The sequence below is a fragment of the Aegilops tauschii genome, chromosome 6 (assembly GCF_002575655.3).
Source record: "Aegilops tauschii subsp. strangulata cultivar AL8/78 chromosome 6, Aet v6.0, whole genome shotgun sequence".
In the NCBI taxonomy this organism is placed as follows: Eukaryota; Viridiplantae; Streptophyta; class Magnoliopsida; order Poales; family Poaceae; genus Aegilops; species Aegilops tauschii.
Window position 1 is genome coordinate 5822474 of NC_053040.3, and position 26846 is coordinate 5849319.

Consider the following 26846-nt stretch of genomic DNA (forward strand, 5'->3'; position numbering starts at 1 on the left):
GAGCACCCATGGAGATACCGTTGTCCCTGCTCTTTGACAATGACAAAATTTGACACATGATTGGATCTTCGTCGAATGTTGCATCAACTTTGAGTCTAACCATACCTGAATGTCATGTTTGGCAAGTGATGCAGTCCATATTTGTCATCCATCGGAAATATTTCGCTTTGCCTTCAACTTTTAACTTCGACACTCTAGCTGCTGCTAGCATGCTGCAGAAATGGAATATATCCTTCCGACGAAATTGAGTATCACAGTCTTATAGCCATCCGAGCTTCTATTCCATGTGATTCTAATGTATCTTAACTTAAAGATCTAGTTGCAGCAGCTAGGAGTGTCCATGTGTTCGTGGTTCCATTTGGGTCTTCAATGTTTTCGGAGGAAATCCTGGCTGCTAAATACCTACCTGCTTTCTCCTTTGATATCGAGAAGGATATCTCAGTCTTAGTTCATAATTTTCTGCTGTCCAGCAACCTTCAGCTAATTTTCAGTCTACCACTGACGATACAAGCGAGAATGGAAATATGACAACTTCAGGTTGTCTCTGAAAGCGTTAATTGACAGGGGAGCGGCTCAGATGAGTGGATTTGCGTGTGGGGGTCCTCCAAAATATTCTTGTTCTCGGTTCTAGAGATGTTCTTCAGAGAACTGACCTTCGGTTGGATTTCACAGACAAGTGCACCATGAAGGATGAATTATTCTTCTGGATGCTCTTGGCTAGCAAGATGCCAAAGCCAACTGCGAGCTAGCCTTGTTCATGGACGTTTTCTCTTTAGGTGCCTGAAACAAATCAATGTGCATGATCTTTCCATGTGCATTATGACATAAAACTTTTTTTTTCTAGAAAACTATTAGCATTTCTTAACTAATGAGTCAATGGTTATCCATTAGAAGATTCGCATAATTTGAATCACTATGTTTTTTGTATATTGAGTGGCAATGCATGGCCATTCAACTAGTGAAACTGTAAAAGCAGGCCGGTAAACTTGGTAAGGCGTAGAACTGATCTATTCATTCCTTCACCTAAAGTGGCAGTAGTGAGGGTGAAGCTTCGTTCGCTCCAGGCTACGTCGGCGATCCTATGGACTCGCCTCCCCTCTATCAGTCGCTCTGTGTCACAGCCTGACATGCTGATGGAGCTGTTACTTGGGTTGGGCCTGGAGCTCGCGTGCGGCCCATAAGGAGAAAAAAACTGGGCAATATACAGGGAGACAAGAGACTGTAGACCGGACATAGTTTCAGTCATTCGTGTATCTAGTTGTAACCTGAACACTTTCCCAACCTTACATGCTAATACTCCTCTTCCAAAGTCATCTAAATCCATGTATCGGTCCCTAGTTCTTGTGAGATAATTGAGGAGTGGCTGTATATGTGATTGATTGGCCCTTGCCATCAATCGGGATCATTACACTCTGGCGGCGGAGTCGGGAGTCCCGGTGCCTTGGAAGGATATGGTTTCTTTCATCCTTGCAGGGGCGGCTTTGTGGCGGATGGCAGTCGTTCATCTTCGAACTGGTTTTCTATTTCCTATCCCCCTTGAGTTTGTCTGTCGGGACAGAATCGACGAAGCTCCAGAGTAGATTATTTTCATCTCCTCGGAGTGGTGAGGTTAGGGTTTCTTGTCGCGTGTGCAAGACGACGAGATTTGGTATCAAGTGCTTCTGATCAATTCAGTCGTTCAGTTTCGATAATTGCAACTTAGGGGCGCATGCGCAAAGAATTCCCGGGTAACATCGATAAGGTCAGAGTGACTCCAGTAAATGAGCAGCGACATGGGCCTGTCATCGGCTTGTTCTGCCGGCAACAGTGGTCGTCTGGTGGTCCAGGGACCTTAATATAATTTTTCTAAATACGTGATGAACATCTTCCAAATATGGGGTTACCTAAAAATCCACAATGATGATTTATAGAATACATGATGAACAACTTTTATTCGCTATGCACATTTTTCTAAATACATGTTAATTTTTTATTTTCCACAATATAGTTGTTTTCCCTTTTTAATGAATGGAATGTTTTAAAAATACCCACAAAAATTTTTATAAGAAAAGATTCTGTAATATTCAAATTTGTTTTTGATATTCTTGGATTTTATAAAACTATATGTAAATTTAAAATGTTCACACAAGTTAAAAGTGTTCATAAATTTTTAAAATGTGATTTTTCTTAAAATTAGTATGACCAAATTTCTAAAAACTAATGAATTTACTATTTCATGTACTATTAAGGTGTTCAGAAATTTTAAAAAGTAGTTGCGATTTCGTAAATGTTCGTGATTTCTTTTTATGTATTAGAAAGAAGAGATAGCAGAAAGAAGACTAGAAAGAGAAAAAAAAGTATCAAAAAACATAGGAAAAGAGAGAACAAACTACAATTAGATGGTAAAAAAAATCTGATGACAGACTGAAGAAAAAATAAAACAGAAAAATAAAAATGTCCAAAAAATCAGAGAAAAACTACTAAGAAACCCAGAAGAAAAATCATTACATGGGCCGGCCCATGTGCTTGCCTATTGATTTGTCTTTTTGAGTCATCATAAAAAAAAATTGGTCCTACTGCCTAGTGATGGGTCCCGCATTCTTCTTCTTCTTTCCCTGTGACGATGAAGGCACTGCCTCGTCATCGTTCTTGCGCTTCTCAGCGTCCCTCTTCCAGTAGAACTCCAACTGGGCTTGCACATACTACGGAAGTGCACTACCAAACACCGCCATGGCCACCTATCACTCTATCGGATGTTATTTGGCTCGTCGACGACAATGCTAGAAGTTGGCATGATCGGGTCTCGACTCGATCGTCACCGGCGGGCCGACAAGCTCCACATCCACCCGAGACTTAATCTCCAGGAAATTGAGCTTCGAGCGGGGGAGACCGAGCCTCCACAAGGCAACGTCGTACGCGCAGGTGGTGAGGTCGGCCGTCGAGTACGTGTCGAGCCAGTACCTCCGGCCGGCGTGTTGAAACTCAACGCCAAAGTTGCCAGCCGGTGGTGCACCCCTTTGAATCCAGCGGCACCCTTGCCCTTCGGTGGCATGGCAAGGAAGCAGCGGCCCCGGGGAAGCAAGTTGTATCAGACAAGCGGTATAATCTTGGATGCATCGATTTAATTAATTAGTGATTATTTTTGCATAAGATGATCATTAACTTTAGTTATGTATGCGAAATATGCATAAATATTTTTTTGAGTTGTACCCATGTCCCATGCATATATGAATTCCTTTTGCTACGTATGTATTCATGTATATACCACATCCATTTAGCTGAGTTGCTTGCCTTGCTTACTTTCTACAAATAAAGTTGTTTCTTATTGGAATTATGAAAAAGGACTTCAATTTTCTTTGAAGACCAAGGAATCATATTTTATTTAATTTCTAGAAAAGATCAGGATGCTAATTTATCCTTAATCTTATCCAGAAATTGTTATTGCCACCGGAAGGTGTACTGCTTGACCATGCAGGCTACAAGGTGTCATGATGATTTGATGAGGTGAGGTAATCGATGAGTCATGTTTTCAAATGCTAATGGATGGAATTTCTAATGTATGGCTGGAAAAACAAGTCGGTGATGATATCGCGATGTCTTATTTGAGAACTGTAGACATGATTTGCCACACTGGACCTTGTGAAGATTCTTTTTGTTCTTTGGTTAAGATTAATTGTACACATTCATGTTGGAAATATTTATTCTTTTTCTGATTTTGAGGCTACACTAATGCAGAAATGGCTGAATTCTACAAACTGTGGTACTTCTTGACTTCTTGTGAGCAAGCATTCCGTTCGAAAGCTGCCAAACATGCTGATAACTTGCTAAATTATGCATATAATATTATAATTTCAGTTTCATACGAGAATTTCTCTTTAAGACAACGGCAGTGAACATTTGTTTCCGACAATGACAGTAGATCTCGTATATTTTGCTCTCTAAAAATGAATTATTGTGGTGTTGTTCACCTATCAATGTGCCATCTTTTCTATCAAAGAATATGCCCCATTTGTTAAGTAAACCAGCTCATTAAAGTGATGGACAACTAAATATTCTGTGGAACTGAAATAATATATAGGCAACAATCCTTCCGTTTTAAAAACAGCCAACCAAATATCTGGGTAACTTCCCGACGCGGCAGAGCGCGCTTGCTCACTAGGATATACTCCCTTCGTTCCCTAATATGAGACCTTTTAGCTTTTTCTTCATTCATATGTATCTAGACATATTTTAGCATGTATGCTCACTAATTTTAGTATGTATGTATTCATCATTTTGAAATAGCTAAAAGATCTTATATTAGGGAACAGAGGGAGTACAATGGTACATGTATGTACGTATGTGCCGATGCGGTCGTCAGACCTTAACATACAGAAGTTCCTTTTTGAACATGCAAGTGTCCACGCATCTAGCTTTTCTTTCTTCCGGGAGAAGAATGAAAAGGGCGCCTTAGCCCGCCACAAGGTCCTTCCCCTGCCGGAGTCGGCGGCTCCCCTCCGTCGGCGACCTCGGTCGTCGGTGGTGAGGGGGTCGATGGATCTACGTCTGCGGATCATGTAACTTTGAGTTCCAGACCCTAGAAGCTTAGGTTTTTTGGTCATTCATAGTCTTGGCTTCGGCGGCGGTGCTGGTGTTGTTGAATAAAAGAATCTTCAGATCCTTCCCAACGAGGCGATCCATCCTGTGATTGGGGATGGATTTGAAAATCAGTCTGTTCAAGTAAGGATGGCATGGCACCGGAGACATCCCCATGGTGGACTTGTCTCCTCGAGCTCTACCGGATGGGTGGCACCTCAACCTGGAGCGTATGCTTGTGCCTTCAGTCCTGGCCAGTCCTCCCGTTCGTGTGCGCGTGTATGGGTGCGCGCGTGTGAACCCACACCATCCCCGCCGCCATCACTAGAAGCAGATGAAGAGATGGACATCGCATACCTGAAGGCACTGGAGGACTCGCGGCTCTAGGAGTTCAAGGAGTGGGACAGCCTCGACTTGCAACTCGTGCTTTCGGCCACCGATGATGTCGCCATCCCCAAGTCAGGGGAAGGGGTTGTCGAGCAGGAGGAGGTGGATGCGGAACCTGTCTAGAACCCGGCGTTGGTTGGGCAGTCCCTGGTCGTGGACGTCGAGCATGCCCATCACGCCGGAGTACATGTATGCCCCGGCCGTGTGGGTGGGTGCGGAGACGTGGTCACCGCCACGTCAGGTACTGTCAGAGCCGCCGCACGCACTGCCCGCTCACCAGTGGCAGCCGCCGCCCTTCATTGATCTCACCGTGGATGAGAAAGTCGTCCAGGACTAGAAGAAGATCTAGGGTTGATTTATGTTTTCTTATGTTTAAGTTTAAGTTTGATATATGGCGACGAGGACTTTTGGACTTAGTTATATATTTTAAATTTAAGTTTAAGTTTAAATTATTTTTATGTCTTTTTTAGTGCTAATTTAAGTTTTTTTATGTGCACTGTGTGAAATGTGTTTGGCCCGTTCGTGGCACCTACGGGCATAGGGACGCAAGACAATAATGTCCACCTGGCCGATCCAAACAGACAAAAAATAGACAACACTGAAGTTCACTTGCGTGGGATAGAGTATTCTGAGTTGATCCTGAAAAATATCGTTTGCTTCACTGCTAGTACATGTGTACTGTCTCACTGTGATTATGCTACTAAATTAGGCAAGGATATTAAGATTGCGTGATGAACTTGTTTTGCCCTTTAGCAAAATTTCCGCTCTGTAAAGGCGGACAAACCTATGTGGATGTATGAGAATTCTGGTGAATATACCTGCAGGTCTTTCTTGTTTTCATGTGGCTTGTAGCACATAACAAATTGCTCAAAGGAGACAACCTGGCTAAGCGTAGGCCTGTCGATCATAAAAGCTGCCTTCTCTGTAATACCTCTTTCAATGCAAAAGTGTTTAGATGAGATGCTAAGTGCATTAAATAGCTTAGCAACTCAACTCCCCAATGCATATGTGCTTAACTTGTAGTTACTAAGCTCACTTTATTTAATAATTTAGCACCTAAACTCTTCCATAGATTGATCAGCTTCTTTCATTTAAGTGTTTTGTCTAGATTCACGTGTTTGGCATTGGTTCTTTCAGGGATCCACCAAAGTGCTCTCTCTCCTTCTTAATTACTGTGCCATGTCATTGTTTGGCTTATGTGGAGCACTAGGAAGGGCCTAATAAAATAGAAAGTGTTCAAAACCTCTTGTGTACTATTTCGACAAAGGGTAGATTTTATTTACTCAAAATGAAGCATTAAGAGGATACAAACACGATGAGTACAAACCCAACTTCTGCATAACTAGGATACACACAGCCAACAACAACACACAAACGCTCTAGGAACTAGCAAAGTCATATAAAACCAAAGCCATGCTTAGGCGATAGAGAAAAAACCCAGTAGCAATCAGATCTGCGATCCGCAAACTACATCAATGGCCATATTCACACCAACCATCTCATGACACCACACGGACGACGAGGTTCTTCAGCAGTGTCACCTACAGGAAGGGTGCGATGCTCGAGCGCCGCCGTCACCGGATCCAACCATCGAGGCCAGAATCTAGGTTTTCACCATGAATAATCAGACCGGGTATATCCGAGCAATGCCTTCAACAAGGTAATGATGTCAACAAAACATCGCCATTGCCAGGTATAACCAACTCAGACAAACCTAGGCTTTCACCCCGGAGCTCAAGTATGGGTGCTCGAGTAGCACCACCATCGAAGTCACTCATGCATTGTCGCCACCACTTTTTCGCGATCCCAGCATCTACATGAGACGTAAGACCCACCTCCGATGCACAACGATTCCTCTGCGTCAGGCCATCATCCATAGTTTGCAACTCACTGCCAAGGTCAACCACCAGATCTGGAGAGATGAACTGTTCCGATGACCTTTCGGTGACCACTGCCATCATGGAGCCGGCGGGACCTTCTCGTCTTGCCTAATACACAACTATAACAAAGAGATAAATTTTCATTTAACTTCCCCAATAATTAAATGCTTAAAGAACATTCAGGAGCTGGTATATCACATTCCAGAGCCAACACAAACAAGGTCCTGAACACCTTATCAATTTTCCATAACAACGCTCAAACACCAACTCTTCCTTGATAGCAAAGAAAACTACCAAAACCATAGAGCTACAATTACGCCGAAACAACAACTCGCCAACGAAGGCGACAATAAAATTACAAAAATAAAAAAATCTGCACAAAGTTGTGCACGAGTGCTTCCATAGTTGTGGAAAAATCGGAGTATGCAGATACACATTTTCATGAAGTTGAAACTAGAAACGAAAACGAATGAATCACAAAGTGCTACTGAACGTTGGCACCCAAGCCGCCAAATTCATCTCATAGGGCATATTCGCGTTCCCGTACTCAACCCTAGGATCCGAGAACCACCTCCCGATTTTCGATGACCGTAGGTCGAGCCAGAAATACCCGATGGTTGACATGTTTTGAGCACGTTGATGAGCACAGTGCCACTACTCTCGGCGAACCACAATAGTTTTAGTTCAAGCATGACTGGGCATGGAGTCGGCGGTGGCCTTCTTACGCCTACCTCATCAAGTAACTGCAAGATTGCCTCTGTCTCGATCACCACCCGTGGCCGTGGCTGCAACTTGGCCGTTTGCTTCAATTGCGCCCAAGCTGATACCTTCTCGCCATCCGCAACAAGCACGACCAAGCCCCCGCCTGCTGACGATGTCGCCAAGAGTTTGTGGGACAACCTGCCATGAGGGAGGCTCTCCGGGAGCAGCGTCACTGTGACCTGTGACACTCTAACATGGAGCTTGAGGACGTAGTCCCCTTTGTCGGTCAAGCACAACCAATGAGCAACGTCGCCGACGACCAGGGCTCTGTCGAGACGTCGTTCCAAGTTCCTGCCTTGCAGTTTATGAGCCCGGATCTTGGTATAGCGGCCCCACGCGCCATCCTCCGACGAAAAGGTCTGGAAGTGCACATAGCGGTGGTATTGTGACAGCTCTAGGTATGCCATGACCACATGGAATTGCCGGCCGAGGGCGGTCGCACCCTCATCATCATCGTCTCCGACGAGCAAGACATAATTTGTCATAGCACAGCATTGTGTTCTACCCACCACACCCACAGGGAATGTCAGTTTAGATGGTAGAGTCTGGCTCTGGCCGGTGGCCGGGTCCCACACGCAAAGCTTTCGGGCCACGCGGGTGAGAACAAGGCCGTTGTACGACGCGTGGGGGAAGTCGTACACGCCAGTGGCCTTGCCCAGCGTGGTAGCGTCCATCGCTGTGGTGTCCGCCAGGAACATGTCGTGGTCCATGTACATGTGGATCAGGTGGCCTCACAGAAGGGGCGGCACGAAGTGGTCGCTGTGCCGGAGGTGGAGGCGGCCGTGGACGCCAATGTAGTCCTTGACACGGCGGTGCATGTCCACGCACGTCGTGGCGCAGCGCACGAGAGTGACCGGATCGGTGCGCGCCGCGATGTTCACTACCACGTCTAACGGCAGCCAAGCTGTCGTCTGCCGCCGCCCTCTTGCAGTTAGTGTCCTCAAGCTGGTGCCACTGCGGCCACCGCCTGCCATGGTTGACGGATAGCTCCAGGAGGAAGCTCAATCCCGGGCAAGGCGTGTGTGCCTGGTCGATCAGATCAAGCCTAATAGCCGTCTCTCCCGCATCCTGCGTCGGCGATCACTTTTCGTGGTTTGCACGTTACCTAGTCCGGGATTAACTCTAAGTTGGACTAGCAGTTACCTACTCCCCATATCAACTTTACGTGGTATCTTATGGTATATATAATTCCTGATTTTTTCATTAAGAAATTGGATCCAATATTATTCAAATTTCTTTTCATGTGTGTGATATTTCCATCTTCTTTTTTTTTGCAACGGGTGTGTGATATTTCCTTCCATCAGATAGCAGCTACTGTAATTATTTGCATCGTGTTTCCGTTGACAGGAAAACTTGTTTCAGCTTAATATAGTATTTGTTTTACAAGAAAATTGGCTCAGCCTCTCGGAGATTCAGGCTGGACGTACCGAGCGGGCTTTTTGGCCCGTTCGTGGACCGCTCTGGACCGGACCGATCGGTCCTGGCCTGCTGAAAAAATTGGCCGGTCCGAACTGTGAATTTCGGCCCGAAAATCGACCAGTCCGGTCCGGTCTTGGCCCGGTTAACTCGATTGGACCGAAACAACACGGCAGTTTCTTATGCACCATTAAACTCACGCGAGGCACAATCGACGGTTATCTTCACGATTTATTCGAGGTGGTTATTTCTTCACGATTTTATTTATGGAGCAGAAACAGAAAGAACGAGGAATATGGGCTCGATCTGATCCGCTGCCATCCCACGACTAGCGAAATTCATGCTTCTTCTCCGTCCACTACGCCCACGATTTTAGATAAAAGTACTTCGTATCGTAGGAATAGGACTTCCGTTGGGTTGTTTTTCTACAGTTTCCTTTTCCTTTTATTCAACGGAGTAGATACCCAAAGAACGAGAAATATGGGCTCAGATCTGACTCTCATCCCACGACTAATGAAAGACGCGTCATCTGCGTCCACTACGAGCACGAATATGACACACCTCCACGTCAATCTTGATCCACTAATTACGGAAGGCTAGCCCACAAAAATTTATGGGCTCATGCACGTGTTACCATATTTGCATGCGGCTAAAAAATCAAGAAGGCAAAACAACAAAAGGGCTGGTCGTGGGCTTCTGCTTCCCGGAAGATCCTGGCGCGCGTTCTTGATAGTGCCCGAGAACTTCGCCGGCACGCTGGACGACCACGGCGCGCACGTTGCTGCTACCTTCGGTGTGTCGTTCGTGGCTGCGGCGGCTCGCTCCCGTGCCTCACCGCGTCCATGGTCGCTGCGCAGAAGCTCACGACCACCTCCTCCTCGCCCCGCAGCCGTCCGCCATGGTTACCACATCTCCACTTGCCGGTCTTCTCGGTCCGGCCCGGGCTTTCCCGCCGCCGGTCTAGGCCCTGAAATGAGGACCGCCAGGCTGCTTGGTCAGGTCCGGTCCGGTTCGCCGGCGGCTCGGTCAGGGACCGGCCCGGACCGTGCCCACCCTGATCGGAGATGCTCATAGAGGCAGGATGTGTGTGTTCATATGGATAAGTGAATGCGGGTATATATGAACGCTTGCGTCTATACTGTGTTAAAAAAACTACCAAATTAAAAGAAAATATATATTTTGAGATGGAGGATTGTTAGATTGTTTCCATCAATCTAACAAAAAAAAGATTGTTTCCATCAATCAAACTATGTTGCTTCCAATCTGATACGAATTTATTTCCATAGAATTATAACTATTTCCGCTATCATGATTATATACGCGCTTCGACCGAATATGTGATGTGAATCTAAACAAATGAAATCTATATGTTAGGCAGGAAAGTAGTATTTTATTTGGGTAGTATATCCAGGATATGGAAATAACCTTTAGGAGATAAATCCACCTTTATGTGATAATTTCCCTCAGCTTGTTAGCATTTGCAATCTGCAATTTGCTGTTCGATTGTTGTGAATGAGATGTTCAGGAGAAGGCTGAACCCTAAACTGAGTGCTCAATGGAATGCGATGTGCTCCATTGTGAACGGTTGGTTATGCTGGTAGATAGCTGAATTTTGGTGCCGTAGGGTTACCGTCCTATGGCAGGTGTCTAGTTGCGACTTTGCGACCACTTCTAGTGGGTTTCCCTGCGGTGCCTTGGGATCGCTTCTTCCCTTTCCAGTCCCATGAACCTCTCTCGGTCGTTGTATGCATTTCATAGAAAGGGGATTAGCTTGGTTCAAAAGAATCTAAAAAAGAAAATTTGCCTAGCACGGTAAGAAGAATTTGCTTCCATATGAACTTGGGTAAACGTTGTGTCTTCGCCAAGCTTATGGGTTACAATTTCTTGAACCATTTACTTCAAGTACTTTGTTGTGTTTTGAGAAGTTATTCGATTTGTTTCTTCTGTGAAGGCTTTCTGGGTACTTTCATTCTGCTACTTACTCCAGTTAAGCTCTGTACTCGTATCTTACTAACATATTATCGGAACTAGGAAGCCCTTCATTTCTTGTAACAAATAACATGAAAGTACAAACACATTAATAAAAATTATATGGTACCCACTCGACAGAGAGCGGGTTGGGATGCATATACAGATTCACATGGTAAAAGCAAGTTAAGGATTGGCATCGGCAAACGCAGATCCAGCACCGGTACCGCCACCGCTACCACCATTTGTGCCATATCCACTGCCACTACCGATGGTATTAGCATGTGCCTCTGCATTACTGTTTCCAGTGTAGTAGTTATTAGTGGCATCGCTAGAGCCGGATGCAACACCTTTGCCCGATCCATGGCCACTAGATCCTTGACCCCCGGTCGCTTGTCCTCCACCATCGCCACCGCCGGTACCGCCAGTGCTAGAAAATCCACCAACTTCACCATTTCTTCCTTCACTATACTGACCATAGCCTGCACCGAGACCTGATCCCCTCCCAGAACCATTGCCACCGTATTGGCTACTACCACCCCCTCCGCCTCCACCGGCACCGTTTGCATGTACACCACTGCTAGAACTCTGGCCAGATCCAGACCCAGCTCCGGAACCTGAGCCAGCACCACTCACTTCACCCCCACCCTCCCCTCCTCCATAACCTGTTCCGTAGGTACTAGCATATCTAGCCACCCTTGCAGCATTGCCTAATCCAATGCTCAAGTGAACAATAAAACTAAGAGTTACTACTAGTTTTGTGCCCGCCATTATGAGAGACCGAGATGATGTGGGTTGCTAGTGAAAGCTTCCATGTGGTGGTTATCTATAGAGCTAGAGGCGATAGATTTTTATCTTACTAGCATGCTTCTTCTTTTTCTGCGGGGATATCTTAATAGCCTGTTGGTGATTTAGAACTGTCAAGGTGGCTGCAGGCTAATCGCATCCATGTTCAGTCGACAGTCGACACATGCCAGCATCCATTAATGATCACAGTTAACTTCCAGTTGACATCCTTTTCGAAAAAAACTTCCAGTTGACATTGCAGAGGTGACCTCGAAGTTTTCATCATTGACATTGACATCGGCATATTCCTTTAGTGGGTGCTGCACCAAATGGCGGAATCCAATTTACCACGTTCATGGATGCTTGAAGGCTAACCAATCATGGCAAGCTGTGGGTCATCTTGCAGTCCCCTGGACTAGTTAAAACTATCTGCAGATCTCGACTGTTTGTATATGCTACTCCCATGATCACAAGTGTACTTGTTCGATCGTCTTGGGGATCGTCTTAGAGTTGACAATGATCTTACGTCTCGCACAAGTAGTGGCCATTTATGATGCGAAGCAAGAAAGCGTAGGAATCAAAGCTACCGATAGACGACTTGAGAGTTCAGAATCGAAATCGGTAAGTGCACATATATACTATAGTACATGTACGTGCGTATTGCCGCCGCTGCTGGAGGCAGCAGCTACACATCCGTTGATTAATTCTTGGTCGTCAGACTTTATATAACGTACATAAGGTACATCTCCTTTATCTCTGCGTATGCGTATCTTTTACTGTATATGCCATAGTCGATGACTAGCTAGTATAAACTTGGCTAGCTAGCTTGATGTTTGCGTGTGTCATTGTCCATATTGATGCGGTTAATTTGACATTTCCTTATTTCAGATTGTTCAGAATAAATCGGATTATTTGCTGTGCATGGTTTGCCGCATCAGCTTTCTTTGCCTTATTCTTCTTTTTTAATCTTTTTGGCTGTGTGAATCCAAAATATCTTGACTAGGTGTTCACATTGTGTAAATGGTATGATCTTGGTAGTAATATGCTGTTACGCTTTGCCGAAAAAATGGCTAATCCCACTGGTAGAAAATGGGCCTTTAGTCCCGGTTCGCAAAGGCTTTTTTTTCCGGGACTAAGTATGCGCGACTAAAAGACCCCACCCCCTTTAGTCGCGCCTCTTACGAACCGCGACTAAAGGCTTTAGTCCCGGTTCTCGTGGCTAACCGGGACTAAAGGCCCGTCCACGTGGGCGCCAGGGGTCCGTCGGGGCGGAGGACCTTTAGTCCCGGTTCTCGTGGCTAACCGGGACTAAAGGCCTTCTCCGCAGGTTTAGGGTTTTAGCCCCCTAAACCTGGTTTCTTTGCGAATTTTTTTATTTTTTTTTATTTTCAAATTTCTGAATTATTTTAACCTCTAATCTCTAATCACCACCCCTCATCACTGCTCAATTTATCCTCTAATCTCTAATCACCCCTCATCATTCCAAATCATCTAACTTCCCGGACGGTCACCCATCCTCTCACTACTCCAGCCTGAGCACGCTTAACTTCCGGGTTCTATTCTCCCTCGTTTCCAAGTCTGCAGTTGTTGTTTTCCTGACAATAGTAGGATGTCAATTATATTAACCCTCAGGATTTTGCTTGAGCACGAAGTGACACATTTCACTGTTTGAGTTTGAAACTATTGTTTTAAAAAAATAATTATTTAGTAACACTAATATTTCTGGAATAATTAGTTTGACCATTGTTTGACCACTGTCTGACCACAGTTTGACCATATTTGACCAAAGTTTTAAAAAAACTGAAATATTTATTTAGTAACACTAATATTCTAGAATAATTAGTTTGACCATTGTTTGACCATAGTTTGACCACAATTTGAATTTTTTTGAATTTTTTTGCCTCTCCAGATCTTAAAAGCCCCATATCTTTTTTCTGTTAGGTTTTTGAGGATTTTGAAAATGTTTAACGGGGTTCCCCCGGTTAAATTCGGATGTAACTTTTCGAGTAGATGATTTTTCATATAAAAAACTTTTTCATCCGAGTTCGTCTGCAAAAGTTATGCCCATTTTAAGAAATTCCAGAGAGATTTTGCAAATAAAGTCGAAATTCATATTTGTTAATTTTCCCAACAACTAGACCACATATCACATGAGAAACTTATTTTATTTTATTTTTTTTGACATTTCCATCATTTTCTTTTGGTTTTTCTAAAACTGAAAAGGCAATCCACCGGGGGGGGGGGGGGGGGTAGAGTTTGAAAATGAGGCCTCAAATCCCTTTAGTCCCGGTTGGTCTGGCCAACCGCGACTAAAGGTTCGGGCCATTAGTCGCGGTTGGCCAGACCAACCGGGACTAAAGGTCTAACCTTTAGTCCCGGTTGGTCTGGCCAACCGCGACTAAAGGCCTTCGGGCCAGCCTGAGGACCTTTAGTCCCGGTTGGCCAGGCCAACCGGGACTAAAGCCCCTCCCGTCCGCCAGCTGTCGACCGAGCGCGCTGGGCCCAGATAGTTGGTCGCGGGTCTCCTCCCGTACCGCGACTAAAGACCCCTTTGGTCGCGGTTCAATTATTTTGGGGACTAATGGGGGCGTATGGAAGCCTCTTTTTCTACTAGTGTCCAACAGCCGCCACCACAAAAACCTAAGCCGGCCTCCTACCTTCCCACCTCCCTTTTCGTCGTTGCTAGAGATTAGTGTCTAGCCTAAGCCCCAACACTAGTCGATGAAGCTGGCAGGAGGTGGGAGGGGATCTCCGCTTCAATAGCCTTCAATGATGAGATGCGATTAATGGTCGATGGCTTGAGCTTTGGGTAAAGTGTTGAAATTTTTTAGTAGGCCTTTGGGCGAAAGCCCAACCAAAATTCTGAAATTCTCATAGCCCATTCATGCATGACTGTGAATGGTGTGAGTGGTGTGAGTTGAGTGGGAGTTGCACCTTTTTATAAGGTGAGCTCTTCTACCACTTGTGTGAGCATGAGAAGAGGAGACCTACACGCGCGGTCCTCCTTCTCGCTCGCCTCGTCACAACGCGTCGGGTTGGGTTTCGGGAATGAGCCGAAGACAAAGCTATGCACGTTGTCTATATTTTTGCTCCTCAGGAAAATTAACGTCTACCCTAGCCGCCGCAGCATCGTATGGTTTCAAACCGTCGTCTTCCTCAAAGACATGGGTGACAACCACTGACGGAGGACCCCAGTGGGCAAGGTCTGGCAGCCTCCATACCTTGTTTTGGTGCAAAAATATTTTTCTACCTAAGCACACTTCTCTCGGGTTTTTTTTAGCAAAACTTCTCTCGGTTGGCTACGCTGAATCTCGTCACTGGAAAAATCGCTAAAGAGAGAGGCCGTTCGCTGGATGAGCCAATCAGACATAGTTAAAACTTGGGCCACGTATAGATACAGCATCCAGAAGCAGTGGGCGTCGAGCAAGTGGGGTGACAGGGCATTCCCGCACAAGGTGCAATGGTGCAACGAGTGGCGGCTTCTTTGCATCCTTCACACGACGGCCAGCAAGGCGCAGTGCGGCCGCGCATCTTCGCTAGTTCGCCACACCTTAATTTTTTTCCGTCCGCCGCCTCTGGTGACAACATCAACGCCAATGGTGCTGCTCCCGTTGCACCGTATGTGATTCTGTCCTTCTTGTTCGAGATCGTTGTAGAATTCATGTTTCTAGTTTGTGCTCTAGGTTCGATCTGTTCATCTACTATGCTAGTCCATATGATTAGTTTAATCGTTGTTATTACTGTAATGATTTATTTTGTGCTTATTCGGAATAAATCTTGTAGTAATTTCCTCATATATTCAACATAAAGACCTAAGGATGTTTAGCCGTGGCAGTGCCATTTTTGGCCGGCCGATGGTGTTTCGTGGTGACATGTCGGTGGACGTGATCCCATTTGCAGGCGGCAGCAGCGGCCTTCTGCATCCTAACGAAGTGGTCCTGCACTCAACTGTGTGGGGTGCGCTATGGTCCTGCGCTGCTAGTTGGTTGACGGGACTAACCGGAGGGTCTCGGTGTTTGGGAACGTAGCAATAATTTAAAATTTTCTACGCATCATCAAGATCAATCTATGGAGTCATCTAGCAACGAGAGAGAGTAGTGCATCTACATACCCTTGTAGATCGCGAGCGGAAGCGTTCAAGAGAACGGGGTTGATGGAGTCGTACTCGTCGTGATCCAAATCACCGATGATCCTAGCGCCGAACGGACGGCACCTCCGTGTTCAACACACGTACGGAGCGGGGACGTCTCCTCCATCTTGATCCAGCAAGGGGGGAGGAGAAGTTGATGGAGATCCAGCAGCACGACGGCGTGGTGGTGGAAGTAGCGGGGTCCCGGCAGGGCTTCGCCAAGCGCAAGCGGGGAGGAAGAGGTGTCACGGGAGGGAGGGAGGCGCCAGGGCTTGGGGTATGGCTGCCCTCCCCCTCCCCCCCACATATATATAGGGGCAAGGGAGAGGGGGGGCGCAGCCTTGGCCCTTCCTCCAAGGAAGGGTGCGGCCAGGGAGGAGTCCATCCTCCCCAAGGCACCTAGGAGGTGCCTTCCCCTTTTAGGACTCTCCCTTTCCCTTATCTCTTGGCGCATGGGCCTCTTGGGGCTGGTGCCCTTGGCCCATATAGGCCAAGGCGCACACCCCTACAGCCCATGTGCCCCCCCGGGGCAGGTGGACCCCCTTGGTGGACCCCCGGACCCCTTTCGGCACTCCCGGTACAACACCGATAATGCGCGAAACTTTTCCGACGACCAAAATAAGACTTCCCATATATAAATATTTACCTCTGGACCATTCCGGAACTCCTCGTGACGTCCGGGATCTCATCCGGGACTCCGAACAACTTTCGGGTTACCGCATACTAATATCTCTACAACCCTAGCGTCACCGAACCTTAAGTGTGTAGACCCTACGGGTTCGGGAGACACGTAGACATGACCGAGACGACTCTCCGGCCAATAACCAACAGCGGGATCTGGATACCCATGTTGGCTCCCACATGCTCCTCGATGATCTCATCGGATGAACCACGATGTCGAGGATTCAATTAATCCCGTATACAATTTCCTTTTTCTATCGGTACGTTACTTCCCCGAGATTCGATCGTCGGTATCCCAATACCTTGTTCAATCTCGTTACCGGCAAGTCACTTTACTCGTACCGTAATGCATGATCCCGTGACCAAACACTTGGTCACATTGAGCTCATTATGATGATGCATTACCGATTGGGCCCAGAGATACCTCTCCGTCATACGGAGTGACAAATCCCGGTCTCGATTCGTGCCAACCCAACAGACACTTTCGGAGATACCTATAGTGCACCTTTATAGCCACCCAGTTACGTTGTGACGTTTGGTACACCCAAAGCATTCCTACGGTATCCGGGAGTTGCACAATCTCATGGTCTAAGGAAATGATACTTGACATTAGAAAAGCTCTAGCAAACGAACTACACGATCTTGTGCTATGCTTAGGATTGGGTCTTGTCCATCACATCATTCTCCTAATGATGTGATCCCGTTATCAATGACATCCAATGTCCATGGTCAGGAAACCATAACCATCTATTGATCAACGAGCTAGTCAACTAGAGGCTTACTAGGGACATGTTGTGGTCTATGTATTCACACATGTATTACGGTTTCCAGTTAATACAATTATAGCATGAACAACAGACAATTATCATGAACAAGGAAATACAATAATAACCACGTGTAATCGTGATAAGAAATAGGAACGCCATGAGCAGGCGGCCTGCTTATGCGCCAGTTTCTTCATCCAGTGCGTCCAAAGCATAAGGTCATCGATGATTCGCTTGAGGGTGAAGATGCTATGGTGGTTCTGTTGCTTGAAAGTCATGGCGTTTCTGGTGTCCCACATTTTCCATAGGATAATGAGGAGGATGGAGTGCCATATTAGCGCGTCAACCTGGCTGGGGAGGCGGCAGTCCCAAAGGTTGTCGATGGAGTTGGGTGGTGATAGTCCGATTCGCTGCCATATTCTCTGAGCGCGCGGGCAGTCTAGGAAGATATGCGAGGCGGTCTCCCCGTCGAACCCACGACGGGGACATAGCGAGTCTGGCACGATTTGCTTGCGGATAAGGTTGCTTTTGGAGTTGAGTCTTTCACGAAACAGAAGCCATGCAAAGATTTTCACACGGTTTGGAACGCATGAAGACCAAATGGCAATGGCATGTGCGTCGTCATCGGTGTCGGCAATGACCAGCTGATAGGCGGCCCGTGTAGAGAAACTGAGGCCACCGTTTAGGTAGTGCTACTGGTGGAGGAAGATGGAGGATCTACTAGAGAGTCGCATAGGGAGGGGAGGGAGATGGCAAGACGAGGAGGGAGTGGTAAATGCTACTCAAACATTTCCCTTTATGCTTGTAGGGTAAATGCTTCCTAAGAGGAGTTGACCGATCGACTTGAAACAAGTATCAGTTCCTGAAGCTTCTCAAGCGGAATATTACTCTTTCAACTAAGTTGTGCTATAAAACTAGGTGAATATGATCCAAACATCAAAGTTGGTTGCCTCGACGGCCGGCATAATTCATGTTGAGCACTATTCTGTTTGAGGTAATCTTGTGGACGTTTCCTTGATATACACCAAAATCGGCTCTTCATTCCTCTTGTTTCACCCCTGAAACAGCTCCAATTATGGAGAAAAGTTCATGGGAGATACAATCCACCTAAAAAACCTAAACGTGACAAAAGGAAACAAATTAAAAAGGTAACAATTAGTGGGATAAACTGAGGTAAACCTCAAGAATATTAGGGTTAAAATTCGGTTATGGAATCCGGATCATGTTAAAATTCTGACAACAAACAAAACACATAGCGAATCGAATAATACAACCAAATTTTCACAGGCTCAATAGTGCATATCCATGGAGAATAGCCAGATTTGACAACGAAAAATGCATCAACACAGAATACACACATGACCATGAGCCCTGCGCAAGGCCTGCCTGCAATATATAGCAGCCTGGCCCATCGAAAGACTTTTCTTGCCCAGCTTGAATGAGCCGAAAATTTCCACAGGCATAGTACATCTCCAGGCAGCAAGATCAAATTTCACAACAAAGATGCGTGATTGCTAACCAAAGTAGTTGTAAAAGAGCAAACTGCAATTACACAATCAGCTCCCACAATCAACTATTGTCACTACCACAAATCATAGGATAATCAAATAGTACGAGTTAAGTGCTTGTTAAATTTCATAAACACCGTCCTAACACTAAGACAACATAAAGTTAACTGCATTTCATAAGAACCATCCTAACTCTAAGACAACATAAACTTAATTTGTCTTGCATGGGCACGATATTTTCCAATGCCGCAACACCTTATTGATAGCCACAAGCTGGTATCAATAAAATATATTCCTGAATACTCAAGGAACCCCTATCGATATCATACTCACTCTTTTGCCCATCCACACCATCATAGAACCTATCTTCTTTCACGTTAACTTGAACGCTCTCTGCAATGCCAGGCCTTTGGTTGATGATTCTCAAGGTTGCATACATAATGGTCTTTTTCGCAGGCCATCTTCTCAAACTCCATGTCACGCCCATGGAAGTGTATCCCGACTGGATGCACGATTCTAGTCCCAATGGATTCGCAGTGAACACACCGAATCTGGGCTGTCAACACATGAGGTAATTAAGATATATTGATTGAAGGTTGCCGCATAAGTTCTGTGTACGTGAAAACAAAATATTAAGAATGGAAATGTTCTGCGGCTTACAAGCTTCACCATGCAGGGTGCCATAGAATGATGTGTAAAGAAAGGCTGCGTGGATGACCGACCTAGCTGGTTTTAAACCATTATTATTTTTGTTGGCTGGGAAAATGATTGCGATGGTGAAAGGATCATCCAGCTGCATGCTGATCGCTATGGCAGGCTGCTTGATGGAAATGTTTGACTTCACTAACCTATCATCGTGTGGACATGTTCAAGTAAAGCAGAAGGCGCATTCAAATTTTCTTTTCTTTCTTATCTTTGACAGTTCTTTTTCTCAGACAGTTCTGGTCAGTTGTGGTAAAGATACATCATCGTGGTTCAAACTATGTATACAACACTCACAACAAGATACAATGAGTAGATAAGACATAGAAAAAATATTGTCATGGGGTTGGTTATATAGCATACCAGCACAAGGCGGAGGCAGAGCCACAGGGCAACAGAAGGACATGCTTCTGTCATTGTCGTTAATTTCAGCAAAAAACAAAGTCGGAACTCCACCAAAAGGGCTTTTGGGAGTAGCCACAAAGTTGACGTGAGAGTGGCCATGGCCATGAGAAGGCCATGAACTAGCCCCACAGACCCGATCATTCACGCCACAAATTGTATGAAGCTTGAATTTGGGATCCTGTAATACAACATTCAGTGAGCATAGGCCAGTGGATGAGAAATGTTAGCGCTAATAACCAACAAACAAGCAGAGCAAACCTACCCCATTTGGCATCTGTTGATATTTATTTAACAGAGCTTTGACCTCCTTGGAGACTAGTGTATACAGGTCTGCTGGCTCTGCACGGGGGAAACATTTGAGGGGGACTGGGGGAAGTGCGCTCTCACAGTCATACTCATAGGGGGTTCAGGACACAACAACTTGGCAAGTTGCTGAACATCTTGAGGGGAGAGCTTGCCAGAGTCCGGATGCAGCACAGACAAGGCAGGCCCCAGCATCGCCCTACACGACATGAGAAGCTTTACTTGAGCGTCTGGATTGGGGTGACATGCTGCGGTGGCGGCGGCCAAGTAGGCTTCCTCAAGACTGGTGTCCGGTGGGCCTTGAGCATGAACTCTGCAAAGTAGGTCAGCAGCTGGTGCACAGACAGCGGCAGCGTGAGCGGGAGGATCAAGGTTAGGATCAGCGAGCACAAGGTTGGCATCAGCCTGGAGCAGGCAGCGCACAGCTCGATGGAAATTGGAGCGTGTACCGTGTGCAGAGGAAGGAGGCCATGCCGTACAAGGAGCGGTTCTCCACACGGTGGAGGCACCGCGTGCCGATCACATCCAGCTCGAGTTTCATGGCGGGTGGGAACGCGGCGTCATACCAGATTGTGTTGATAATGATGTTGGAGACCGGGTCGAGTAGGCCGTAGCAGTGGCCGGCCCTTATCAAACCGTGGTGGAAGCGAGAGCCTGCTGGCAGCCGGGCGAGGGCCTGGATTTAGTACCCGTGGATGGTGTCCTGGAGCGTCCGGTTGAGCAAGTGGGTGTGCCGTTTCGGCATGCTGCACGGACGATGGCGAAGAGAAGCTTCTGCGAGCTGCCACGCACGCCACACATCTTTTTCATGGGCCGGTGGTCCATAGTTAAGCATGCCAACAAGCTCTGAACAGAAGGAACGGCGGGATGATTGTCGCTCGCGCAACGAGGCGAGGAGGGGCAGCGCGTCGTCTATGCGGCTGCAGATGTTGCACCAGGAATAGACGAGGCGGTAGGGGTCGGGGTGCCCGGCGGCGAGACCGGCGCACTTGAGGGACATGTTGATGTTGCCTGGCCCGGAGTCACAGAAACTCTTGACGCCGAGGTCCGACAAGACGATGCAGGCGGCGATGAGGACGTCGGCGTTGGTGAGCCGCAGGTAGCGCACTGCCAGGCCCTCGGATAAGTTGGGGAACAGGCGGGTGAGGAAGACCACCAGGCCATCGAGCGACCGGCGCTCCAGGCCATCGTGTCGGGCGTCCAAAGCTCTAATCCATGTGGCACAACCTCGCAAGTACTAGTAGATTTACGGTCGTTCTTCTGCTTGTGCTTCCACTCGATGAGACTGTTGACGACGATGTTGGAGCAGTGTTTTGATTTTCGGTTTGAGCTTTTTTTCGCCCTAGGCCGAGATGGCCGAATTTTCAATTTGACTTAAATTTGACCAAAATTTGCCAAATTTGAGCAATTTCGGCCTCAATATACTTTTCGCCCCAGGCTGAGATGGCCGAAATTCGGCCGAAATCCACTTTTTTCGGCCGAAAATCAAAACATAGTGTTGGAGGCCGGGTCAAGGAGGCCGAGGCAGAGGCCCTGCGGCCGGCGGCTGCTGCGTGGGAGCCGCTTGCGCGCCTTGCGGTAGATGGCGCCGATCTTGTGCAGCAGATGGGATCTGGACTCGGCTTCTTCCTCGGCATGGGGGTGCCCCGAAGCGTAGTTCGGCTCGTAGACCCGGAGGCCCGGTTGGCTGGGGTTGGTGGACACCAGCGCCATCGCCGGTGGCCACGGAGATAGGGATTGGATTGGTTGTGGATTGGTCCGTCGGCGGCGTTGGAAAGGATACTACAGAAATTAATAACGCTAGGAAAGCACCGAGGAAAAAGGAAGATAAAATCTCCTTCTCACCTTAAAAACACGGATGCAGGCCGCGCGGATTCCGATCCGGATCGATCTCCTTCTTCCCTCCTCTCCTCCGCCCGACACGGATTAGAGCTTTGGACGAACCTTCCCTGCAGTGCGCAGGAGCAGTGGCCCAGCCACTACCAGAAAAACTTGTGTTGCCGACGGCCCCCGTCGGCATAGATTGGCATACCCCGACGGCCCAGCTAAAGCCGTCGGCGTAGAAAGGCCATCGGCGTATGTCCATCTATGCCGACGCCGTCGGCATAGATAAGCCGTCGGCGTTGCTTGAAATATACCTACGGTGGCCGTCGGCATAGTATAGGCCGTCGGCATATCGCGTGGGCCCGTCTATCCGGGCGGGACGACCGTTTGACGGCGTCAGGCTATGCCGACGGGCTAACGGTGGCCGTCGGCATAGCTATGCCGACATCATCGATCCGCGGCGCCGCCACGTCATCGATCCGCGTCGCTCGCCGGTCCCGTGGGGTGGTATTTCTATGCCGACGGCCTTACCGTCGGCATGGGCCTGGCCCATTGATTTTGCCACGTCATTGATCCCCGCCCTACGCCACGTCATCGATCCAGGGCACTACCGTTCCGTGGCCTTAGATATGTCGACGGCTTTGCCATAGGCATAGATTTCTAATAATATTTTAATATTTTATTTATTTTCTCTTTTTATTTTTTTATTTTTTTTCAAAACTAATTTCATTAACTTAAATGTACAGAAAACATATATCGATTGCCCCCCACACGGGCCTTGCTTCCGTCGTGTCACGGAGAGGTTAGACGGGACGGGGTACCTGTGGGGGGTAGCAATGCCGCCAGGTGTTGCGGTGGGCCCTCCTGTGGAAACGTGGTGGCAGGCGCAGGCACCCGGCATGCGGCTCCGGGGTGTGCCCCCTCCCCTCTCACGGGCGTCGATGCCACCGTGCCCCGGAGGGGGGAAACAACCACATCGGGCCGACGCGGAGGGATTCTTGGGGTGGGTTGTGCCGGGACTGTGTTGGGGGTGTAGCTATGGCTGGGCTATGACAACCAGGTGAAAAGGTCCACCGGTCAAACTACGTCCAGCGAAAGTCAAAGGGCTAGACCCGGCGGTCGTCTGTGTGAGGGTTAGACGGGACGGGGTACCTGGGGGTAGCAATGCCGCCAGGTGTTGCGGTGGGGCCTCCTACGGTTGTGGAAGCACGGCGGGAGCGACGCTCGTGAGGGGGGCACTCCCCGGAGCTGCGTGCCGGGCGTTTGCAACCGCCACAACACTTCCAGACTTGTGAGAGGTCGCATACGCAAGATTTGGCGGCATGCTAGCTCCTGGAGGCCGCCGGCCACAGTCGTAGACACATGAAGAGCAATCCGCGTAGAGAGAAGTGTTCAGATACTTCTCCATCACGAACACTTTGACTTTACACGGACCAGGTTTGACCAGTGGACCTCTCCACCCGGTTGTGTTAGGTCATCCCATAAGAACACTTTGGAGAAACATCCGGTCCAGACCCACAGCAAGATCCCCTCCGTGTAGACCCGACACGTCCGTTTCCCCCCTCCAGGTGCCGGCGGCGGCGCCGTCCGTGAGGGGGGGCACACCCCGGAGACGCATGCCGGGCTTTTGCAACCGCCACAACACTTCCAGACTTGTGAGAAGCCGCCTACGCAAGATTTGGCGGCATGCGAGCCCCCGGAGGCCGCCGACCGCAGTCGCAGACACGTGGAGAGCAATCCGCGTAGAGGGAAGTGTTCAGATACTTCTCCATGACCAAAAATTATGCAAAATTACCATCAGTCCTTAGCACATGTGCCCACGTCGTGTAAAAAACTCATGATTTTATCGCGCTCCGAGTATTTAATAATATTCATGCCGCATCGTTACCGCAGAACGTCTACTACCGTGTCATCGCCGTCTGTGAGGGGGGCACACCCCAGAGACGCGTTCCGCCTCTTCGGACATGCCACCACACCACCCCGCATGTATGAGGTCCCGGTGCGACGCTCCGGTGGAATTGCTACCCCCCAGGGCCCCCGTCCCGCCTAACCCTGTAGCGTTTGACCATGGGATCTAGCCCTTTGACTTTGCACGGACGGGCTTTGACCAGTGGACCTCTCCACCCGGTTGTGTTAGGTCAGCCCATAGGAACACTTTGGAGCGACATCCGGGCCAGACCCATAGCAAGATCCCCTCCGTGTAGACCCGACGCGTCCGTTTCCCCCCTCCAGGTGCCGGCGGCGGCGCCGTCCGTGAGGGGGGGCACACCCCCGAGACGCGTGCCGCCTCTTCGGACATGCCACCACACCACCCCGCATGTATGAGGTCCCGGTGCGATACTCCGGTGGCATTGCTACCCCCCAGGGCCCCCTGTCCCGCCTAACCCTGTAGCGTTTGACCACGGGATCTAACCCTTTGACTTTGCACGGACGGGCTTTGACCAGTGGACCTCTCCACCCGGTTGTGTTAGGTCAGCCGATAAGAACACTTTGGAGCAACATCCGGTCCAGACCGATAGCAAGATCCCCTCCGTGTAGACTCGACTCGTCCGTTTCCCCCCTCAGGTGCCGGCGGCGGCGCCGTCCGTGAGGGGGGCACACCCCGGAGACGCATGTCGGGCTTTTGCAACCGCCACAATAGTTCCAGACTTGTGAGAGGCCGCCTACGCAAGATTTGGCGGCATGCGAGCCCCCGGAGGCCGCCGGCCCTAGTCGTAGACACGCGGAGAGCAATCCGCGTAGAGGGAAGTGTTCAGATACTTCTCCATCACCAAAAATTATGAAAATTACCATCAGTCCTATAGCACATGTGCCCACGTCGTGTAAAAAACTCATGATTTTATCGCGCTCCAAGTATTTAATATTATTGACGCTGCATCGTTACCGCATAACGTCTACTACCGTGTCATCGCCGTCCGTGAGGGAGGGCACACCCCGGAGACGCGTGCCGCCTCTTCGGAAATGCCACCACACCACCCCGCATGTATGAGGTCCCAGTGCGACGCTCCGGTGGCGTTGCTACCCCCCCAGGGCCCCTTGTCCCGCCTAACCCTGTAGCGTTTGACCACGGGATCTAGCCCTTTGACTTTGCACGGACGGGCTTTGACCAGTGGACCTCTCCACCCGGTTGTGTTAGGTCAGCCGATAAGAACACTTTGGAGCAACATCCGGTCCAGACCCACAGCAAGATCCCCTCCGTGTAGACCCGACGCGTCCGTTTCCCCCCTCCAGGTGCCAGCGGCGGCGCCGTCCGTGAGGGGGGGCACACCCCGGAGAGACGTGCCGGGCTTTTGCAACCGCCACAACACTTCCAGACTTGTGAGAGGCCGCCTACGCAAGATTTGGCGGCATGCGAGCCCCCGGAGGCCACCGGCCCTAGTCGTAGACACGCGGAGAGCAATCCGCGTAGAGGGAAGTGTTCAGATACTTCTCCATCACCAAAAATTATGAAAAATTACCGTCAGTCCTATAGCACATGTGCCCACGTCGTGTAAAAAACTCATGATTTTATCGCGCTCCGAGTATTTAATAATATTCACGCCGCATCGTTACCGCAAAACGTCTACTACCGTGTCATCGCCGTCCGTGAGGGAGGGCACACCCCGGAGACGCGTGCTGGCTCTTCGGACATGCCACCACACCACCCCGCATGTATGAGCTCCCGGTGCGACGCTCCGGTGGCGTTGCTACCCCCCAGGGCCCCCGTCCTGCCTAACCCTGTAGCGTTTGACCACGGGATCTAGCCCTTTGACTTTGCACGGACGGGCTTTAACCAGTGGACCTCTCCACCTGGTTGTGTTAGGTCAGCCCATAGGAACACTTTGGAGCAACATCCGGGCCAGGCCCACAGCATGATCCCCTCCGTGTAGAACCGACGCGTCCGTTTCCCCCCTCCAGGTGCCGGCGGCGGTGCCGTCCGTGAGGGGGGGGGGCACACCCAGGAGACGCGTGTCAGGCTTTTGCAACCGCCACAACACTTCCAGACTTGTGAGAGGCCGCCTACGCAAGATTTGGCGGCATGCGAGCCCCCGGAGGCCGCCGGCCACAGTCGTAGACACGCGGAGAGCAATCCGCATAGAGGGAAGTGTTCAGATACTTCTCCATCACCAAAAATGGTGAAAAATTACCATCAGTCCAATAGCACATGTGCCCACGTCGTGTAAAAAACTCATGATTTGATCGTGCTCCGAGTATTTAATAATATTCACGTCGCATCGTTACCGCAGAACGTCTACTACCATGTCATCGCCGTCCGTGAGGGGGGGCACACCCCGGAGACGCGTGCCGCCTATTCGGACATGCCACCACATCACCCCGCATGTATGAGGTCCCGGTGCAACGCTCCGGTGGCATTGCTACCCCCCCAGGGCCCCCGTCCCGCCTAACCCTGTAGCGTTTGACCACGGGATCTAGCCCGTTGACTTTGCACGGATGGTCTTTGACCAGTGGACCTCTCCACCTGGTTGTGTTAGGTCAGCCCATAGGAATACTCTGGAGCAACATCCGGGCCAGATCCATAGCAAGATCCCCTCCGTGTAGAACCTACGCCCGTTTCCCCCCTCTAGGTGCCGGCGGCGGCGCCGTCCGTGAGGGGGGGCAAACCACAGCTTACACACGACAAACTAAAAAATAGTAATAATTGAATTTATAAAAAAACACCGGCATCCATCATGGAAAATGGACTATCACGGTGAAACCTTCAGACCCGGGCACCGGGCCGGTAACTGAACATTTCATCGTAATTGTCCATTTTCTTAACAGAAGTCTAATGAATACC

At 48.8% G+C, this 26846-nt stretch overlaps 1 protein-coding gene and 1 pseudogene across 1 annotated transcript; both read right to left on the minus strand.

Moving 5' to 3' along the window:
* Positions 1 to 7295: 7295 nt before the first annotated feature.
* LOC109745190 (uncharacterized) lies at positions 7296 to 8557 on the minus strand (annotated as a pseudogene).
* A 2578-nt stretch (positions 8558 to 11135) lies between these two features.
* Positions 11136 to 11738, minus strand: LOC109745202 (uncharacterized). The gene has a single exon (XM_020304336.2). The coding sequence runs from the start codon at positions 11736 to 11738 to the stop codon at positions 11154 to 11156; it is 585 nt and encodes a 194-aa protein (XP_020159925.1). The 3' UTR covers positions 11136 to 11153.
* Positions 11739 to 26846: the final 15108 nt, after the last annotated feature.

Excerpts from the sequence above, each read along its gene's own strand:
- LOC109745202 (XM_020304336.2), bottom strand. The coding sequence starts at position 11,738 with ATGGCGGGCACAAAACTAGTAGTAACTCTTAGTTTTATTGTTCACTTG.